Below are 19,533 nucleotides of genomic sequence, written 5' to 3' on the forward strand. Positions count from 1 at the left end.
TTTTAATTTATTTTAATTGTTTTCACCTTACCTGCATTGCCAAATGAATTAAGTACTCTGTAGCATCTGATACCTGAGAAAAGGAAAAGATACCTACACGTAAATGATAATATATGAGAGAGAAATGCCATATGTGCTTGTTCACCTAATGCTCCCACTTCAGAGAAAGAGCTTTAACATCAGAATGCTCCATTCCCTTGTAGCCAGCAAGGAGCAAGCTCTTAATAAGCTGTTATGGATCTGCTCTTCATGGGTTCTGAATCCTCATTTTTGTCTTGCTACTTCTTACGGTGAAAGTTAAGAGGTACTGAAGTAGATCTAAAGACATCATCTGATCAAGCAAACATGGACGGCCTTAGGTCTACACTCTGAGCAAAGTTTAGTTCTTGCTAGCAATGCTAGCTTGTCCACAGCCCTTCCTCCAGGGGGTTAATTTTTCATTCACTCAACTTTTTTATTTTTCTTAGGAGAAGATAAGCTTTCAAAATGAAGTAGAAAGTCTCTTAATTGATCCCTATTAGTCAATATACCAAATTAACTGATGCCTGTTATTTCTTCTGTAAACATAGTGGCAACTGGCCACATTGTTGACATGCTGCTAACTGACAGCTGTTATGTTTTACAGGTTGAATTTTTTGCTTACCAAAGAAAGTTTTTTCTATTTGATTTCAGTATACCTTTATCAGTTTATGAATAGGGAAAGAGGATTGTTGCTAGAAAACTTAAGTTCATGCCTTAGAAAGATTCAGTAAAGTAGTGATTTAATTATTATTTAAATTAGTAGTGCATTTAAAAAACTGCAAAAGAAAATTTCAAAATACTAAAATTGCTTCACAAATGTCTATAAGTTTTTTGTTCCACTTCAAAGAAACTAAAACTGGAAATCATAGGTGATCCCTTGTAGATGTGCTTTATGCAAGAAAGGAAAAAGAGTTAGTGAACCTCTGTACTCAAAGAAAACATGTTGGACCTCCATCAAGATTGACAGACAATTATACATTTTAGGTCTTAAGTTAAAAGAAATACTTAAAATGTATATATACAGCATAGATTCTTTTTTTATCTTTCTTTACATTAACTGACTTTGATGAATTGCTCACTACTCTCTGGATAACAGTAGGGAAGGAATTTTACTGTACTAGAAATTAGAATATTTCTCTGGCTAGATTTTGACTGATCTTTTTTGTATGATTTTTTCAATTCATGCTTGTTACAGTTGTCCCCATTTTTCCCCCTTTGCCCACCTCCACCCAGGCCACTCCCTGCTCCCAGAATCAATCCCCACACTGTTGTCCATGTCCGTGGGTCATTAATCCCTTCCCCTTCTTTCCACCATTTCCCCCTCTCAATTCTCCCCTCCACTCTGGCAGCTGTCAGTCTATTCCATCTTTCTGTCTCTGGTTCTGTTTAGATTGTTTTCTTGTTCCTCTTTAGATTCCTCTTATAAGTGAGATCATATGATATTTGTCTTTCACCAACTGCCTTATTTCACTCAGCATAATAGTCTCCAGTTCCATCCATGGCCTCACAAAAGGTAGGAATTCCTCCTTTCTTTCTGTTGTGTAGTATTCCATTGCTTAAACGTACCACAGTTTTTTAATACATTCATCTAATCATGGCACTTTGGCTGTTTCCAATACTTGACTATTATAAATAGTGCTGCTGTGAACATAGGGGTGCATAAGTTCTTTTGCATTGGTCTTTCAGGATTCTTAGGTATATTCCTGGCAATGGAATCACTGCACCAAAAGGCAGTTCCATTTTTAAATTTCTGAGGAAATTTCCATTCTCTTTTCCACAGTGGCTGCACCAGTCTGCATTGCCACCAACAGTGCACTAGAGTTCAAGTCTATTTGCTATAGAGTGTCATTCAGTGCTGCAATATTTTTGTTGATTTTTTTGTTTGAAAGATCTATCCATTGTTGACAGTGGCGTGTTAAAGTTCCCTACACTACCTGTATTGCTGTGTATCTCTTTCTTAGGTACTCCTCTATTGGGTGCATATATGTTTACAACAGTTTTATCCTCTTATTGGACTACTACCTTAAGTATTATGTAGTAACCTTCTTTTCTCTTGTTATGACCTTTGTTTTGAAGTCTATTTTGTCTGATCTAAGTATTGCTACCCCAGCTTCTTTTTCACGTCCATCTGCATGGAAGATTTTTTTCCATCCCTTCACTTTCTGTCTGTGTAGATCTTTTATTCTGAGATGGGTCTCTTGTAGACAGCATATATTCAAGTCATATTTCCTTATCTCATCAGCTACCCTATGTCTTTTGATTGGAGCATTTAATCCATTTACATTTAAGGTTGTTATTGATAGCTACTTATTCATTGCCATTTGTCCCTGTGTTCCTCTCTATTTCTTCTTCTTCTTAAAGCAGTCCCTTTGGCATCTCTTGCAATGCTGGCATGGTGGAGATGTATTCTTTTAACCTTCCTTTGTATGGGAAGCCCTTTATTTTGCCTTCCATTGTAAATGAAAGCCTTGCTGGGTAGAGCAGTCTTGGTTGCAGGTCCTTGCTTTTCATTACTTAGAATATTTCATGCCATCCCTTCTGGCTTGTAGTGTTTCTGTTGAAAAATTAGCTGGTAGCCTTATCAGAGATCCCTTGTATGTTACTAACTCTTTCTTCCTTGCTGTCTTTAAGATTCTCTCTTTGTCTTTAAATTTTGCCACTTTGGTTGTGATGTGTTTTGGAGGGGACCTCTGTGGATCCATCTTGATTCGGGTCCTTTGTGCCCAAGTTCCATGGCTTTTTCTCTCATCAAGTTAAGGAAGTTTTCTGTCATCATTTTTTCAAAAAGGTGTTTTATCCCTTGCTCCTTTTCTTCTCCTTTTGATATCCCCGTGATGCAAATATTGTATTTCACATTGCCCCAAAGCTCCCTTAAACTGTCCTCATTCTTTTTGAGTCTTTTTTCATTTTGTCGCCTCTGCCTTTGTGTTTTTTTTTCTACCTTGTCTTCCAATGCACCGATTTGATTCTCTGCTTCGTCTGGCCTGCTTTTAATTCCTTCTAGTGTGTTCTTCATTTCAGACATTGCATTCTTCACTTTCAACTGGTTCTTATAACCATTACTATGAATTCTGTCTGATAAATTGCTTGCCTCAATTTCATTTAGCTCTTTTTCTAAAAACTCCTTTCGTTTGGGTGGTATTTCTTTGTCTGTCCATTTTAGTTGTCTCTTTGTATTTGTTTCTATATATTAGATTGGTTTGCTTTGACTCTCTGTCTTATGGGGTAGCCTTGTGTGTTAGGATTCCTGTGGAACCCAGTGGTGCAGACTCCCTTCATCTCCTGATCTGAATGTTCTAGGAGTGTCCTCTATGTGGTTTATGTGGACCCTTCTGTTGTATTTGGGTCCTGATTGTTGTTGGCTCCTTCACTGGTGGGAACTCCCCTCTGGCTGGCTAGCTAAGATGCTCAGCCCCTGCTACGTGTTGCACACTTACAAAAGTGCTGGCAGAACAAAGCAAAACCATACCAAAACAAGCAACTCCCCCCCAAACCACAGCAATATCAACAAGAGAGCAAAGGATAATAAAAGCAGAAAGAGAACTGGAATAGTAGAGAAGGAGAAAAGGAAAAAGAATATGGGGAAACCAATGGAAAGAAAAATGATTATGAGAAGAAAGGGGAAGAGAACTAATACTCAAAATAAATGAAAGAGGAACACGGGGAAAAGGAACACAGAAAACGTAACAAATAATAAAAGGCAAGAGGAAGGGAACAGTGGAGTAATGAAAGATAAAAGTAGAATAAGAGATGTGAAAGAAAAATTAGAGCACCAAAAATAAAAGAAAAAGAAAAAAATAATTAAAAGGCTATGAAAAAGAAAAAACAGCAAAAATGTTGGGGGAAAGAACCAAGTGGATTTGTCTCAGCACAGTTTAGATCTTGCCTTCTGGTTCCTCCCTTTGAAAACTGCTCCGATATCTGAGTCTGGTGTAAGCCAATGTCAGGTGCTGTCCACATCTGGCCCTCAGCAGCCTTTTAGAAGCTACAAGCGATCCACAGTTTGTGGCTAATTCCTCCGTGCTTGGCTGCTCCCTGGATGGGCCAAGCTGCTCTGCAAAGCTGACTTTTATCAGCACTGGCTCCAGGGGTATGTGAGCAAATGTCCCAAATCACCATAGGATCTGCTTCTGCCTGTCTGCCTGCTGGTCTGCTGTCAGTCATAGACTGGTTGCAGACCCAACTGTTTTCTAAAAGGGCTTCTGGTGGGCCCGGGGCTGTGATTCCTGGATCGCCCGTGGCAGGTGCCTTTCAGGTGCAGGGAAGATGGTGGGTGTGTTCCCTCCCCCGCCCCCGAGCCACTAGTCTGAGTCTGCCGAGGATTATTTCCCTGTTATCTGGAAGGGCAGCACCCCTAGTAGGCTTCCAGACCCACTAACCCACATCAGACCCACTAAGTGAGCCTCCTTGTTGCCAAGGATGGCAGTGTCCACATCCCACAGACGAAGATTCTGTTACACAGAGCAGTGATAGGTGGGTTAACATGAGACACCTCTGTGGGAGGCTGGTGGTTAGCCCTGGGATCAGTAACCACCACCAGAAGTCTCATTCCCTGGAAGGCTGCCAGGACCTAGTTAGTGAAGGTTCTAGGAGTGAAGTGGTCAGCAGCAGCAGTGGCTCCAATGGCAGCAGCAAACTTCAGCACAGCTCGCTGGCCAGTATTTCTGGACGATACGACACTAACATCAGGAGGGTTTTCAGTGGCAACAGTGGCATGAGCTGCCAGCAAAAACTTCTCCCTGATTCTCTTCAGATCTATGATGTAGATGCCATCGCTCTTCCTTTGGTAGCTGTGCTGTTCCACTTGGAAATCAAGTTTGGTGCCACTGAAGTGGCTTCCTGCTGCAAGGAACTTGAGGACGTCGTCCTCTTTCATTTGCAGCACATCAAGGGCTCTGGACATTGTGAAACTTTCCCTTTAAGTGACCTGAGACTGAAAACAATACTGTATGGGTCCTTCTTGGGATAACACACAAAAGCTAGAGCAGTTTTATTTTTGTAGGGAAAAAAAGTGAAAAGTACAGAGAATTACCATATATCCCCTGAACCACACACACCCAGTTTACCCTCTTATTAACATTTTGCATTAGTGTGATACCTTTGTTAAAATTGATGAGCCAGTATTAATACATTATTACTAGAGCCCATGTTTATTGGGCTTCACTCTTTGTATTGTACATTCTTTGGGTTTTGACAAATGTATAAAGACATGTATTCTTACTACAGTATAGTTTCACTGCCCTAAAAATCATCTCTGCTCCACCTTTTTATCCCTATTTTCTTTCCCCTGAATCCCTGACCACCACTGATCTTTCTCCTGTCTCCACAGTGTTATCCTTTTCATAATGTCACAGAGTTGAAATCATAATATGTACCGTTTCCAGATCAGCTTCTTGCACTTTGTAATATGCATTTAAGATCCCTGCATGTCTTTTTGTGGATTGATAACTCATTCCTTTTTGTTGCTGACTGTGTGTGTGTATGTGTGTGTAATACTTTTTTATTGCTGACTATATATATAAAAGTGTGTGTGTGTGTGTGTGTGTGTGTAATTTTTGGTCTAGATGTACCAAAGTTTGTTTATCCATTCAACTATTAAAGGATATGTTGGTTGCTTCCAGCTTTTTCACAGATACTAATAAGGGTGCAATAAACATTCACATGAAAGTTTTGGGGTAGATACAAGTTTTCGACTCTTACTGGGGAATACCAAAGAGGATGATTGCTGAGTTATATGGTAACAGTATATTTAGATTTGTAACAAGCTACCAACTGCTACACTGTCTTCCAAAGTGGCTATACCATTGCAATCCCACCAACAATGAAGGAGAGTTCCTGTTGCATTTGGTATTGTCATTGTTGGATTTCAGCTGCTCTCATGGACTGTTTTAATCTGCAAATCTCTAATGACATATGATGTGGAACATCTTTTCATATGCTTATGTGGCATCTAGACCTGATGCTTTCTTTGGTGAGGTGTGCAAGTCTTTGGCCCATTTTCTCACTGGATTGTTTTCTTAATGTTGAGTTTCAAGAGTCCTATGTACTTTGAGTGGGGAGAGTTTTTTGAATGGATATGTCTTTTGCACATAATTTGTCCTTCCTATGGCTTGTCTTCTCATTCTTTTGACAGTGTCTTTAAGAAAACAGAAACTTGTAATTAAGTCTAGATTATTATTTCTCTCATGTATTGTGCCGTCGGTGTCGTATCTAAAAGTCATCATTATACCCAAGGTTATCTAAATTTTCTCCTAAGTAATCTCTAGGAGTTTTATAGTTTTGCAGTTTACATTTAGGTCTATCTTCCATTTTTAATTAATTTTTGTGAAAGTTGTAGGGTCTGTGTCTATATTCATTTTTTTATACATGGATATGCATTTGTTCCAGCACCATTTTTTGAAGATTTTCTTTATTGAATTGCATTTGCTTTTTGTCAAAGATCAGCTGACTTTATTTGTATGGATCTATTTCTGCACTCTCTTTTCTGTTCCATTTGTGTATTTGTCTACCGCATGGTCTTAATTACTGTAGCTTTATTATGTAAGTCTTAAAATCAGGTATTGTCAGTCGTCCTTTATTTTTTTCTTTCTTGAATATTGTGTCAGTTATTCTGGGTCTTTCATATCTCCATATAAACCTAAAAATCATTTTGTCAATATCTACAAAATAACTTGCTGCAGTTTTCATTGGGATTGGTCAGTTCCATAGATCAAGCTGAGAAGAACTGACATATTGACAGTACTGCATCTTCCTATTCATGGACATGAGGTATCTATTTATTTAGTTTTTTTTATTTCTTTCATCAGAATTTTGTAGTTTTTCTCATATAGTTTTTGTACACATTTTGTTAGATTTATAACTTTCATTTGTTTATGCTTTGAGTACTAATCGAAGTAGTATTGTTCTTTAATTTCAAATTTCTTTGTTCATTGCTAGTATATTGAAAAAAAGAACTGGTTTTTATATTTCAACCTTGTACCCTGCAGCCTTGCTATAGGCACTTAGTAGTTTCTGGAAATTTGTGGTTTTTCTTTTGGTATTTTCTATATAGACAAGCGTGTCATCTGTGAACAAAGACAGTTTTATTTCTTTTTTTCCCATGCTGTATTCCATTAATTTCCTTTCCTTGTCTTACTGCTTTAGCTGGGACCTTCACTGTGATGTTGACAGCGAGTGTGGGGATATTTTTTGCCTTTTTTCCTGATACAGCCATTGACTTTTGTTTATGAACCTTGTTGTCTTAAAACCTTGCTATAGTCACTTATTAGTTGTAGAGATATTGTGCTGTTTCTTTTTAATTTTCTACATTGACAATCATGTCATCTGCAAAAAAAAAAAAAGAGAGACAACTTTATTTCTATCTTTCCAATCCGTATACCTCTTACTTCATTTTATTTTTATTGCATTAGCGAGGGCTTCCAGCATAATGTTGAATAGGAGTGTGAGAGGTGGCATCCTTGCCTTCTTCCTGATCTTAGCAGGAAATCCTCTAGTTTCTCATTTGCATTCTGTTTTCTGGAAGACATTGAAAAGAATTGGTATAATTTCTTCCTTAATGTTGGGGAGAATTCACTATGAATCCATCTAGACCTGATGCTTTCTGTTTTGGAAGCTTATTAATTATTGATTAGTCCCTTTAATAGATATTGACCCATTCTAATTATCTATTTCTCTTTTAGTGAGTTTAGGTGGATTGTCTTTCAGGAAATGGTTTATAATATCATGGGATCCATAATAATGGCCCTTCTCCCATTTCTGATATTAGTCATTCGTGTTCCCTCTCCTTTTTTCATAATTAACCTGACTAGAGTTATCAGTTTTAAAGGTCTTTAAGACCAGCTTTTGGTTCCAGTGATTTTTCTTTATGATTTCTTGTTTTTAATTTCATTGATTTCTGCTCTGAGTTTTATGATTTCTTTTCATCTGCTTACTTCAGATTTAATTTGCTTATTAAAACTAAATGCTTCTGAGAGCCACAATAAAATAAAGCTTATAATAGTTTACAAGTGCCACGTAAACCTCTATTTTTTCCAGAAATATTATGAAGCAGTTTTTGATACTTTATTATAAGGTTGCTAACATTTTTTTTTCCTCACCTGACATGCTTAGAGAGGGGAAGGCATGGAGAGGGAGAGGGAGAAAACATTAGTGTGAGAGAGAAACGTAAATCCGTTGCCTCTCACATGCGCCCTGACCAGGGACCAAACCTGCCACCTAAGCTTGTGTCATGACTGGGAACTGAACCCCGCGACACTTCAGTTTGCAGGATGATGCTCTAACAGAGACGCACTGGCCAGGGCTAATATTTGTACGTTCTAATACTTGTCATCTATAAAGATTATTTCATGTACATTTTAAATGTTTTATTAATAGATCACTTTAATCAGAATTTAAATAGTTTTACTAGGAATCAATGTATAGGATAAATTTATAAATAAAGTTGTATCCTTATTCTTAAACAAGTTTAAGGCAGCTTTCGTACAGAGCACATATGACAAAATAATGAAATAAATGCTCATAATAGTTGCTATATAATTATAATGGTAATTCTCAAATTTGGCTTTGGGGTTTCTGGCAACTAAAATTTTTTTTTAAAGAGGACATGTTTAAGTTTTTGAGGACAAAAACTTGTTTTAAGGACATGTTTAAGTTTAAGAGGACAAAATTAAGTTTTTTAAAAAATCCAAAACTTAAACTCATTGGAAAGGGAAATTTTTTTTTTTATTCTAAGCAAAGTGTTTCTTAGCATCATATTACAAAAAACATTGCTCATATCAGGCATAACCTAAATTAAATCAAATGATCTAATGTGCCGTATTTTAGTATCAGTTACAATCACGGATTTCACGGCAACTTTAATAAAAGTAAAGGATATAATATTAAAATAAAATTAAATGAGGGCAGTTTTATAAGTCACCCAGGTAGTATGGTCTAAGTTTATACTGTTTTACTATCTAGAGTGAAGAGATTTAAAGAATTGCACATTTTTAAATATATTATCACTTTTTTCCATTGGACTCCTGATAGGAGTTAGACAGCAGAGAATTTGAGGTTACCCATTCAGATTTGGGTCTAGAATGCTAGAACGTCAGTGGTTTGGGTTGAGAGAAAAAAATGTATATATTTGGAAATGAGATAACCAAGTAGTAAGGTTTATAGTCTGTTGTAGAAATTGAATATTCTAACCAGGTTCCACACCTCTACGCTGTCCCATCTCTGCACAGAAGTGAGGTACAGGTATAGGATGAATTTTATTTAGGATGTCTAAGTCACTCTGACATATGAGCAAGTGCCCCAAAGTAAATCTTGCTGCCTACCACCTGTGTTATAGAACACCTTGAAATATAATTTCATAGATCATCTAGCTAGAATGAAAAGAGGAATAATAAAAAGAAGGAAAAATACTCCTCAGTTGTCGGAAGGAAAAGGGGATTCACTTCATGTCCTGTATGGATCACAACAAATGTTTTTAGTTAATGATTTTTAAAAGACAAAATTTGTATGCCACAGTTGACCCTTGAACAACACAGGGAGTTAGGGGCACCACTCACCTCCAGTGGAAATCAAAAATAGCATTTTTGGTCGAAGGTTGTTTTAATACAATCATGCAAAACCCAGGATACAGAGGGCCAACTGTATATCAATTAAGAAAAAAAACGTCCTGTGTAAGTGGACTCGCACAGTTCAAACCCCTGTTGTTCAAGGGTCAAGTGTACTTGTACATCCCAGATAACTCTTAAGAGTTTTCTATTACTGTGGGGAGAGGGGACAGCTGATTTTTTAATGGGATTTTTGAGAAATTCATGGTTCTCTGAATTTATATTTACTAGCTAAGATTTATATTTCATACATAGTCTTTCGGTTTTCTCTAAATTTTTTTCTTCTTCATATCTTAAAATTTACTGAATCTAACAAAAATCTGTTTATCTTGACCTTATTTTTTTATATTTTTAATTTTTCTATATAATTCTTGTTATCCAAATTGTATTGTCCTTTGAACTCATACTGCGTAAAAGTAGTCAGTTTTTGGAATTACAGAAACTGTCTCTCTAATCCCTTATGTATATTATCCCTTATTTCAAAAAACTGAGAAAGGACCTATAAATATTATGTCTCTAGCTAAAATAACCTTTTGGCACATATACATAAATTATGTATATTACAAAAACCCAAATATGTACTAATTGACAAATATACTTTTTTTCATGAAGCATATACAAAGGAAGCAATACATTGTACTTGAGGAAAATATAATTTTTTCTACTCTTTATCTGTGGTGTACATTGGAGTCTGACCTGGATTTGAATCTCAACTGTCTCCTACTTCTACTCTGGTAACCTTGAATAATACATGTTTCTGTGTGTCTGTTTCCTCATCTTTAATATGAAACTAATAATTTCTAGCTCATAGTATTATTTAGAGAATTAAAATGAGATAATCTAAGTCAGTAGTTTTTAAACGCTGTTCTCTGGTACACTTGAGACATTTAATGGGTCAGTTGCATCTATTTTATGTTTAGGATCTGCAGGAGATTTGGTTTGAAAGAAAGGGTTCTGAGATTCACTGTTTAAAAACATTTGAATGCCATAGCTGTAAGTAAAGTACCTTGTACATAACAGATGCTGAAAGATACTAGTTCTTTTATGCAGGTTAGAAAATTTCTCCTCAGTCCATTCCTTTCTTCATGGGATGCTCTTCAAATCGGTGTATTGAAAGGCTTAGTTACTTTTAACTGCTTTTTTGAGGTATAATTCACACCTCATATAACACACCTATTTAAAATGTACAAGTCAGTGTTTTTTAGTATATTCACAGAGTTGTGCAACCACACCCATCATATATTTTAGAACATTTTCTTCAACTCCAAAAGAAGCTCACTACCCATTAGCAATCAAACTAAGTTGCTTTTGGATTTTGTTTTCATTGCTTATTAGAAGTTAAAGTGTAAGTAAGTTAATACATCAAGAAGAGCAAAATGAATCTAATGTTTCTTTATTGATTTATGTAGGTACATACATTATATTATATTATGCCATTTAGCATACTTAGTTTTATATATGAAATCACTAAATATTTGTTGTTTACATTTTTCACCTCTAAAAGTTCATTAATCTACTTTCTTGACTTATTTTTTTAATCCTCACCTGAGGATACTTTTTTATTTTTATTTTTTTTAAGATTTTAGTTAGTTGGGGAGGGTAGAATGAGTAGGGAGGAAGAAGAAGAGGGAGAGAAACATCAATGTGAGAGAGAAATTCTGGTCTGTTGCCTCTCTCACACATGCCAGCCGTGGACCAGACTATGACCCAAGCAGGTACCCTGACTCAGAACTGATCTGGTGACCTTTCATCTTTGCAGGACAGCACCCAACCAGCTGAGCCATATCAGTAGGGATGGGTTTTTTTTTTTAGTTATTGATTTTAGAAAGAGAGGAAGGGAGAAAAAGAGAGAAACATCAATCAGTTGCCTCCCGTTTGTGCATCAACTGGGGACTGAATCAACAACCTACGTGCCCTGACCCAGAATTCAACTTGTAAACTTTTTGGTATACAGACGATGTTCCAACAAACTAACTGAGCCACCCTGCCAGGGCATGATTTTTTTTTTTTAAGTTTATTTATTGACGTATTAATTTTAGAGAGGAAGGGGGAGAGAGAGACAGAAACATCAATTTGTTGTTCCACTTATTTATGCATTCATTGACTGATTCTTATATATGCTTTGACTGGGGATCGAACCCACAACCTTGGTGTGTTGGGACAGCACTCTAACCAACTGAGCTACCCAACCAGGGCTCATGACTTTTAAAGATTACTGTTTATCTATGTGTGTCCTGATCTTAGCTTAGAAATTCAGTGGTTGTTTCCTCAAGCCCTTGTTATGAGCCATGGTGCTTCACTAGACTATTAGGGTTAAATGATTAATTAGAGACACTCTAGGAAGTTTACAGTTTTAGAAGGATAGCATGTAAATAAAGGAGAATAATATAGTGTGATTATTGTTATTATGGAAAGGTATGTAAAGTGCTGTTGGTAATGAATTCTAACAGCTGAGAAACAGATTGAGGGAGGAGCAAAAAGAGGAAAGAACAGAGATTGAAGAGAGTTACGAAGAAGCTGGTCCTTGAAAAATGGGTAGAATTCACCAGGTAGGAGGTTGAAAAAGAGTACATTTTTAATAAAGCTAACAGAGTAATCGGAGCCTACGCCTAGATGCACAATGTTTAATGAAAAGTTGAGTTATTGGATGTGACTAGAGGGAACTTATCCTAGCATATAACTGGTTAAACAAAAAGGTTGGCTGGCACAGATTGTATGGGTCTGCAAGTCAGCTTAACACCTTATTTTATCACATTCCCCTCCCCCATTTCTGGCTTCAGTCTGCAGATAATTAGCCTTTCCCAATCTGATATATGCATTAATATAATTCCTACTACCGTCATCCTAGTTCCTTAGGAGTTATCTTTGACTTTACTTTGCTTTTCATAGCTATTCTCATAGTAATTATTAATTATCTGTGTCTTTCCAAGTCCACAGCTACTACCATGGTCTCCTTCCTAGGATCTCTTTTTCTTTCATCCATTTTTAATACTATATTTTTCCATTCCTAAAACTTCACCTCTTCTATTTTGATATTCAAAGTAGGTTTGTACAATAGCTAAAATAGTTCCTATATCAGAGAGTCTGAAGAAGATAAGGGGCCAAAGAGTTTATGAAAAGGAAAACTCCTAAACTTTATTCTTATCAGGAGCTCACTGATAAGGAAATTCTCAATGTACTGATGTGAGGTATATTGTTGAGTGAAAGCAAGGGACAGAATAATACAGTATATTACCTTTTGTGTCAGAAAATGTAGGGATATTAGGATATAGACTCTATTTGCTTACATTTGCAAGAAAGAAAAACTGGAAAACTATACAAGAAACAAATATATGTAGGAATGGGTGGAAATAGGGTGGAAGAGACCGGGGTAAGGACAGATCTCAATGTATACCTTTTTATTGTATTTGGAATTTTAAACTTAATATTTCATTTATTTAAAACTCTGGCCTTGTGTGCCACTGAGGAGTAGTGGGATTGAGGGACTCTGGCTGATCTCCTTTTGCCTCATATGAAACCACTTCTTAGTCTAACATTCATATTTCTCCAATCTGATGATGTTTTGGTATGTTCCTGTTAACTGAAATGAACTCTTATCTGTCCATGTCTCCAAATCAGTTTCCAGAATGAGCTCAAATTTTATCACTTCCTCCACAGTTGGTCAACTATTTAATTCTGTTATCTAGCTTAGTATATTTATTTATGTTCTATATTTATATATTGGTTCTTTGTAGGTATCTGTAAATATTCTAACTTATTTCATGATTGGTTTCTGTCCCCCTGAGATCAGCGATTTTCAATTGGTGTCCTACAAGAATTTTTAAAACACATAATACCTGACTATTTAAGCAGGAGAACTGACCTCTTTTTCCGTAGATTAGCAAATAACAAAATGACAGCAGCCAGCACAATAAAAACCATCTGCTATGAATTAATCAAAATTATACCTATTTTTGCCAGATTAGCAAAAACTGTATTTTTGGTGTGCCACAGAATTTTAGTAATTAGTTTATGTGTGCCAGGATATGAAAAAGGTTGAAAATCACTGCCTTAGACTGTTAGCACCTTCAACAGAAAACATGTTCTTTTCTCTCTTTTGTATTATCTAAAACATAATTTAATAGGTACTTGGTAATAATTTTTATCTCCTTTGGAGGATCCTAACATGTTGAATTCATTTGTATAACTGCAAATTTCAAATTTAGGAAAAGGTATGGTACCAAAAAGCTAAGTTTGACTACTGTTCCATTATCTAAAACTTCAAAGTATTAAGTGGGACCTTTAATGAAGAAAACCAGTTTTATTTTTAAAAAATTTGAAGTAATTTAATTAGGTTAATTTTCTGTTCAGTTAAGGTGAAAATATGTGGATTTGTGCACTAAAAAATACCCCCTGTAACATGGCCATTAATTTGCATGGAATACAGTATTATTTGTATGCTAGTTACTAATTCACACAGTATTGCAATTTCTGTAATTATTAGCTTTGCTAATGTAAATATGACATGGAGAATTAATTTTGAATTTGTAAGTCAAATATGGTAAACAAAATAGTCTGTTGTTTTTTGCATTAAGTATATGATCAGAAGTAAGAAACTTTGAAATAAACACTACCAGGAAATGAATATTTGCTTTTAAAATTGATCATAGAAAATAGAAATTTGTAAGCTGAGAACCCTTTAGTCTGTTTTAATACCTGAAGCATTCTAATCTAATATTTATTTTGAAACAGGCAAGAAAACTAGATGTATATTTTGAATGTGAAGAAAAAATAATGAGCAAAACTACTCTGGATAAATCTCTTCTAGATGTAATATCAGACCCTGATGGTATGTACCAGAAATTTGAGGTTAATGTAAATTTCACATCTGATGAATCCAGCATTTTTAATTTTAGGAAAATCTGAATAGTTATTTTTCTGACAATGTTAGTAATGAGATAATTAAACGAACTATTTTCTGTTGAGAAGTTTGTAGCATGGCAGTTCATAAAGTAGAAAAAGGTTTGCATTTTATTTCATTGAACTTTCCTTAAATGGTATTTAAGCACTTTTTTTTTTCATTTATTTAAAGTGATACATCTTAAGCTCAATTTCTGCTGGTTCCAGGAAGATTCAAAGCAGGTGTCTCTAAGTGATACACTTTCTAATTACTTTGATTTAAGCCTAAAGAGTTTTCTAAAAAGATGTATTTAAAAATGAATTATATTTTAAATATATAGGGAATTCATTTTTTTTTTAATCCATTTTTTTTTTAAATCCTAACCTGAGGGTGTGTTTTTATTGATTTGAGAGAGAACGAGAGAAAAATGTCAATGTGAGAGAGAAACCAAGTTCCCTGATGGGAGACTGAACCCACAACTTAGGCATGTGCCCTCACTGGGAACCAAAACCCTCATCTTTTTGGTGTACGGGACAATGCCCTAATAATATAAGCTACCTGGCCAGGACTTAGGGAATTCACTTTTAAAGAAACTCTTTAGACAATCTCTTTGTATTTTATATTCATCTAACTATTTGTATGTTAGATTTTTCTTAAAATAAGATATAACTCTTTGTACATGGAAAATGTAATTTAATCATTGTTTTCAGTTATTATAATGATTGGATCTATATAGATGTTGCAGGGAGCGCTGCATGGGGCGCTCCTGGATCTGAGGGTTACTGTCCAGAGCCAGTGGAGGAGGGAGCGGGGCTCTGAATCCCACAGAGCCTGTCGCGGGGTGGTCACGGATGGGGGAATAAACATGAGTCATCGCAAACACTTCTGGCTGCCAGGAGAGGAGACATGGTTCTTCCCTCTAGTGGAGAAGGCCCTGAACCCCTGTGTCCAAAGGCTTTTATTGAGAACCATATGCACAGGAGTATGCAGCAAAGCTCATCAATCAATGTCAAAAGGCTATGTTCACAGAAAACATGTAAAGATCATAGATAACAATTGAAGGAACACAAGAGATCTGCCTCAGGTCAGGTTCTATGAATAATGTAAATTTCCTTCCCAGTATGAGCCGGTTATCATAGCTTTTGAGGGAAGAACAAAACATGCTTCAAGGAACTTATTACTTCTAGGCCTGTTTTTCCCTGGGCACTGCCCAATCCAGTTTAGGTCTGTACCTGCCTTTAATATTGTTTCAAGTCTGAGGCAGGCAGGCGGGACAGAGCCACCAGGAGATAAGGAGACTTCTTTCGGATAGAATGAGGACCCCAGCCATGTCCAAGCTGAGCCAAGGGCTGCGGGTCTTTTTGCCCTTTCTCCGTGTCCCCCAAGTTCTTGTCCTGCTGCCCATATCAGCTGTGTCTGGCTTAGGCTGCCCTTCCTCTTGAGGAATCTTACCCGTCATTGTCTACCAACCATCACAGGGCCAAGAAGGGTGATGTGAGGGAGACAGGGGCTGTGCCCCTGCCAGGGGACAGGTTTTGTCTCCTCAGTGGCCTGTATTCCCAAGGCCTCCTTGATTATTTCCAGCCTTGGGGCCCTCTTGCCAATTGGCGGGGCTACAGTCCCTGAAACCAGACGGAGTGTTTCCCAACACATAGGGTTTTAGCCTCTAAAAATCTCTAAACTTGAGAGATTTATTGATCATTATAGAATAGTTTTCAATTCAAATCTCAGCTCTTTTTCAAATGAATAAAATGCATATAAGCTCTGTTCATCTCATATTTTGCACAAAAGCTACTCACCTGAATGGTGATGCTTTTTGAGTTAGAGGTTTGGTATTAGCTTTAAACTTTACTTCAAGTTGAAAAGCAATTTTTAAAAAGTCAAAACTGTTTGTAATTAAGGGTTCTATTCATAAAACTTCTGAGAAGCCATAAGTATTGCTCACACTTTTAAAAATCTAGTTTTATAGTAAGAGCACAGCATTTTAAATATTTGCACCTCACAATGAAAAAATGCAAAATATACATGCCCATTTCTTCAGAGTTCTTTACAATAACGGTTGAGTAAAATTAAAGCAAATAGTGTGTGGATAAAATGGCAAACAGAACTTTTCTTTTCCCTGTCATTGTCCTTTTTTTTTTTTTTTTTTTTTTTTTGGCATTTTTGTTCAATCCCTCCACACAGTGCCAAACAGTTTATTTTTAAAGACATTAAATAAGGCAGAGCAAGGTAGGCATTTATGCTAAGTAGAAGTCTGGTTTTCACTTTCGCTCAGAACAAGATATTGGAACCTGAGCAGAATTAGAAGGGCTTCTATGTATTGGGTAATGGGAGTGCTGGTAACCCAGAGTAAGGCATTGACATTGAGTGAAGTGAGCAGTATCCACACATAGGAACAACCCAGCCCCTGGTGTAATAGCTCTAACAGATTGCTGCACAGGTCAGCCTACCCTCAGCATAGATGGGGTGAGAAATATTGGACATGCAGGTGGGTCTGTTGTAGGGAAACAGAGCCCAAGTAGAGTGAGAAGCCTTCCATGCAGGCATGGGGTGGCAGCAGAGATAAGATATTTGTTTCATACTAGGGACTGGTTAAATAAGTAAAAATATCAGATAATATAAAGGGAGTCAGTGAAAGGAGTTACAAATATGGAAAGAGAGAAAACAAGAATGAATCCTGTCATGTTGGGTTAGAATTGAAGGTGTTGGTATGGGCTTAGTGTTTTCACTATATATATTCACTATATCAAGTAGAGAAGTAAACAGCATGTGTGTACATATAATATGTATATTCTAGCTCTGCCAACTGAACAGGGCTGGGAGCAACTATAACCCAGTAGTAAAGATTTAAGCTTATCAATACCATTTTACACTGGAACTCATTGGAGAAGTGGTTGATTCCAGGGCTGAAATAGGGAAAGAAAGTATATGATAAGCTGGAAACTCTGTCTTTAAAATAGAGTGCAGTTACAGTAAAAACTTACGTGTGACAAGAAGATCCAGGCTGTAGCTACAGGCTCTAGAGTACTTGTAATTGTAAAGGATACATTTTTACAGTTTTCATTAGGTGTCTCCGTGATCCATGTTCATTTTAAGCATCTGGATGCCCTATAACAGGGGTGTCCAACCTTTTGGCATCTCTGGGCCATACTGGAAAAATAAGAGTTGTCTTGGGCCATACATTAAATACATCGTGACACATAATCACGAAAAAAAAGCCTTATAATGTTTAAGTAAATTTACGATTTTTTTGTTGGGCTGCATTTAGAGTCATCCTGGACTGCATGTGGCATGCGGACTGTGGGTTGTTCATTGGACACTCCTGCTCTATAATCTTTACCGTCATGACTCTTAAAAAACCTTAGCAGAGGTTTGGGGGCATTTATTTACACTGTAGCAACTATAAAATATTTCTCCTTGAAGACTGGAATCTGTTCCTTCCATAAGCAGAATATGTGCCTACTATGAGAAAAGGCTGTGCTAAATGCTGAGGATATTAAAAGCAACAGCAGGGACCCACAGGCTCCTAAAACTCTGTGGGAGGGAACACTTTCTCTTCTATCTTAGGAGCCGTAGTCCCAAGAGCTTAGAGCAAGCTCCATTGCTCTTTTTTTTTTCCTCCAGATCCTTTTATCTTTTTATGTTACTTTTTATTGCATTTTTTCATTACTATTTATTTCCCCTATTATACCCTCTTCCACATCTACCCACTTCCTCTCTTTTTCCTCTAGCTGCTTAGTCACAGTTGCAGAAAATGTACAGTGGAGCAGGGTAACTAAAGTCAAAGCTTTCTGGCTAGAGCACCAAAAACAGAGGGCCAAGGGAACTGGGAATTACCAGGGGGGTTACAGAGAGAAAGGAGCCCGGGAAAGCAACCCAGTCAAGTTGTTGATAAATTCCTGGGCTCATCTCTGAACAACATATATGTGAATCTGATCTTAAAATAGCATTCCAAAGACTGTGGGGTGATGATCTAGATGACCTCCCAGTTCCCATGTTGGCCACTGGGCAGTAAGACACATCCCAATAGCACTGCAAAAGGCTTTGAAAATAGAATCAGCGATGGAACCACAACCCACAGGAAGGTAGTAGGAACTTTGGCCTGAACCCAGCCAGGCTAATTACCTGTTAAGCTTTTTCCTAGGATTTAAACAAAACCATGGATGTCATAACCTAATATTCAAAGTGTCCAAGATACTATATTTATTGGTAAACATGAGAATTTTGGAGAAAGCTCTTTATCGTCATTCTTTGTCATATATAGGGAATAAGGATAATTTGAGAATGTGCATCTGGATTCCTTTTTTTTAAGATTTTATTTCTTCTTAGAGGGGAAGGAGGGTGGTGTCTGCATTCTAACCATTTTTTTTAATTGATGGTTCATAAGTCATGTTTTGAAAAAATTCTTCTAGTTTTTATTCTGTAATAAAGTATAACAGTTCTAATTTCATGAGTATTAGGACACAATTTGAAGTAAGAGTGCATATTGTTATTTGTCGAATAGTGAAACTGAGCTACCTATGACTTTTATCACTTTGCACCCGAGTAAACCCAGTAGCAGAGAGGAGAATAAATTATTTTCTCTGGAAAGTTTGGGGTTTTGGGTAATAGGAGTAGCCCAACATGCCCACTGTAAGCAAGAAATTCTTTGAAATTTTATGTTCTGTCTTAAAATTTCAGAGAAATATATTATGCATAGTAATATCAGCGTTTAATATAAATGTATTATTTTTCTAAATCTTACAAAATTAATATAATGCCCTTCAGAAAGAAGAGACACGTATATTTAGTGACCCTAATTTGAGAAGTATAACTTTAGGCTAAGCTAGGTGATTTTAGCCAGCAAGGTTTCAAAACCTAATACCTAGGGTGACCATACAACTGGTTTCCCAGGACAATGCCATTTTTATGCCGGTTGTAATTACATAATTGTTACTTACATCCCCCTTCCATCTCAGTGGTATCCGGTTTTTAGAGTTGTATGATTACTCTACCTACATTTTTCTTTCTTTTTGAGTTTATATCTAAAAGATA

At 36.6% G+C, this 19,533-nt stretch overlaps 1 protein-coding gene across 2 annotated transcripts in view; it reads left to right on the forward strand.

Moving 5' to 3' along the window:
* The window catches only part of SCFD1 (sec1 family domain containing 1), a 114,228-nt gene that overhangs the window by 46,381 nt on the left and 48,314 nt on the right, over window positions 1-19,533 (forward strand). For both annotated transcript variants that reach the window (XR_008529511.1, XM_054577901.1), the window contains exon 15: window positions 14,352-14,448. Coding sequence is in view for 1 of the 2 variants with exons in the window: in XM_054577901.1 (XP_054433876.1) it covers window positions 14,352-14,448 (97 nt within the window). In the remaining variant the exon portion in view is untranslated. The remainder of the gene's footprint in view (window positions 1-14,351; window positions 14,449-19,533) is intronic.

This window comes from Pteronotus mesoamericanus, unplaced genomic scaffold (genome assembly GCF_021234165.1).
Source record: "Pteronotus mesoamericanus isolate MK-2021 breed Mesoamerican mustached bat unplaced genomic scaffold, CSHL_Meso_final contig_46, whole genome shotgun sequence".
Lineage (NCBI taxonomy): Eukaryota > Metazoa > Chordata > Mammalia > Chiroptera > Mormoopidae > Pteronotus > Pteronotus mesoamericanus.